At 41.6% G+C, this 2,432-nt stretch overlaps 1 protein-coding gene across 1 annotated transcript; it reads right to left on the bottom strand.

Annotated features, from left to right (window-relative positions):
- Positions 1–658: 658 nt before the first annotated feature.
- Positions 659–2,011, bottom strand: LOC120677467 (putative F-box/LRR-repeat protein 23). The gene is made up of 2 exons (XM_039958620.1): positions 1,657–2,011; positions 659–1,547 (listed from the first exon to the last, which is right to left on the bottom strand). The coding sequence occupies exons 1-2, from the start codon at positions 1,995–1,997 to the stop codon at positions 1,466–1,468; spliced, it is 423 nt and encodes a 140-aa protein (XP_039814554.1). The 5' UTR covers positions 1,998–2,011; the 3' UTR covers positions 659–1,465.
- Positions 2,012–2,432: the final 421 nt, after the last annotated feature.

Below are 2,432 nucleotides of genomic sequence, written 5' to 3'. Positions count from 1 at the left end.
AATTATAATAAACTATTAAAGTGCACCAATATAAAATTCTAAATTATTATTTTATCATTATTAATATATTACTATTTATATATTTATATAAAATACTACGATATGTGTCACCATATATTCATGTATGGCAATGAAGAGATAAGAGTACCAATTCACAAATAAATGGTTCAGTTTAATATATATCAAACATAAATAGAGGTGTGATGCAAAATGAAATATATTGCAATTAGATAAAGATAAATATTTATTTTAGAGCATATGTTAGAATATTTAATAGATGAAAGAGGACGTGAGATAAATAATTATAAAGCTATAAACCTGATTATAGCTCATGCCGGAGCACGGGTTGATAGGCTAGTTAACCGAGTAAGTTAGCACTGGCAGCAAGAAAGTAGCCGACAGATATCTCTCCATACATGAGCTTGAAATATCGTTGATTTAGCTCCCTCCGTGGCCTTCAGAAGATTAACCAAAGAGATAGCATAACCCTCTGAAGAAATGTTGTGCATATCTGAAGATCGCATAAAGTTCAATATGATCATTAACAGATCAATGCATACAGGCTTCAGTACTGAAACTATTTCTCTGAGGTTGGCAGTTGCACATACTTATTGAAAGCCTTCTGCTGCAAAATCCATATACTACATATATAGTTGAGTTGACCACTAGAAACACTACGAAATCCGTAAACAACATAGTTGAGTTCAACTGTATAGATCTACCAACAATTTCTAACAAAGTCACACCGAATTTTTTTACAAACTAGAACACGGCATGAAAATTCTACAAAATGCATGCTAAACACTTACCACAAAAATAAAGTTCTTATGGAAGCACAACGCAGAAGGGCCTCACCAAAAAGAATGGTCCCTGATAACAGTTGATCCCATTACATATAGATCCAAACACCATCTACATTACAAATCTAAAGTCACTCAAGGGGAAATCCATAGTCAAACATTGGCATGTACATGTCTAATCGTGCGAAGGATCAGTCGTCCATCTCCAAGGGCCCAGAACTTGTCTTCTGACATGATCATGACGATGACTCCTGTGAAGTTTCACTGATTTATCAGGAAGAGTCAGATACTTCACTCCAGCACATCTCTGCCGCAGCTTCTCACCCATCTTGCCACCCACTAGAAATCCACTAATGTGGGGAGTTTCCAACAGAGGGCAACTGTCAAGGATTGCTCTCAGTCCCTGGGTAGTCAGGTCACAGTGAAACAATTCTATGGAACGTAAGTCATGCATCGGTGTGATCTTTCTATGGATTATCTCCAAGGCCACGCCATTGCCATTATGGAAGTCAAAGGACTCACTGCAGTTGAGCCTGAGTTTCTTGAGACAAGGACAGTCTTGGCAAACGGATTGAAGCAAATTCTCAGAGGGAGTACTGACAAATGAAGGGGAAATTTCAAGATCCTTAAGGAAAGGTAGCCTGTTGAGCACCAATTTCAGTACTTTATTCTCCGCATACAGATGTTTCACATTTGATCAAAAAAAAATACAGATGTTTCACATGCAGGACTTTCAGGGAGGGTGCTCTGCAGGAAGAAGAAAAGTTTCCAGATCAGAGTTCATAGGTACAATCCGTAATGCTAATGCTACCCTTTAATTTCGAAAATGGATCGGATTTCAGAAAGGGTGTACTACCTTCGAACCAGGTAGAACAGCAAGTGGTTGTCGCAGGGCCCCGAGAAGGCTTCGCACTCCCCGGCGGCGCGATCCATGGCAGCGTGCACTGCCGCCCGTCCGCCGGAGGAAAACGGCAAGACTCCCGTGCCCATGTCGATGCGCCGCCACAGGGCCGGATCGTCGACGGCGACGCGCCGCCAGGCGGCGCAGGCGCGCTCCGCGCCCCGCATGATCTCCGCGGGCCCCAGCATGAGGAAGACAGAGATGAGGATGTCCGGGGGCAGCGAAGCCCAGTCCCTCGCCGCCGGGGCCGCGGAGGCCGACGAGCGAGGGTTCTTGAGGTGGGGGGAGGAGGCCATCGGTTGTATTCCTGGAGATCTTGGGGAAATGGATAATAAGAAGCGAACAGAAAGATCTGTGTAATTAGTTTTATAATTAATTTATATTTAATACTTCTAATTAGTGGTCAAACGGCGCCAAAATTTTTTGCAGCCCCTCAGATCTTGTTAAATGGAAGATTACTTGCAAAAGAGCACCTGAGATTCTGACTCTCTTACACACATATTCTTTTTGACAGTATTAGTTTGTCGTTCCTAACTAACAAATCTTGTCTAAACAAATGAACCACTACAATCACAAGTAGTATATGTTATAGTTTGAAATAGTTTAGAGAAAATTCCTTGGCCCTTTTTTCAGAAGTTCCCTATGTGACACTAACTTCATTTCTTCCATAATCTTAATCTGTAGATTAGGAAGCCAAGAGGAGGAAGACTTTTTTTTAGCATAACAGGAGG

Source organism: Panicum virgatum, chromosome 6N, assembly GCF_016808335.1.
Source record: "Panicum virgatum strain AP13 chromosome 6N, P.virgatum_v5, whole genome shotgun sequence".
Taxonomy (NCBI): domain Eukaryota; kingdom Viridiplantae; phylum Streptophyta; class Magnoliopsida; order Poales; family Poaceae; genus Panicum; species Panicum virgatum.
This window is presented reverse-complemented; position numbering and strand designations above follow the sequence as displayed.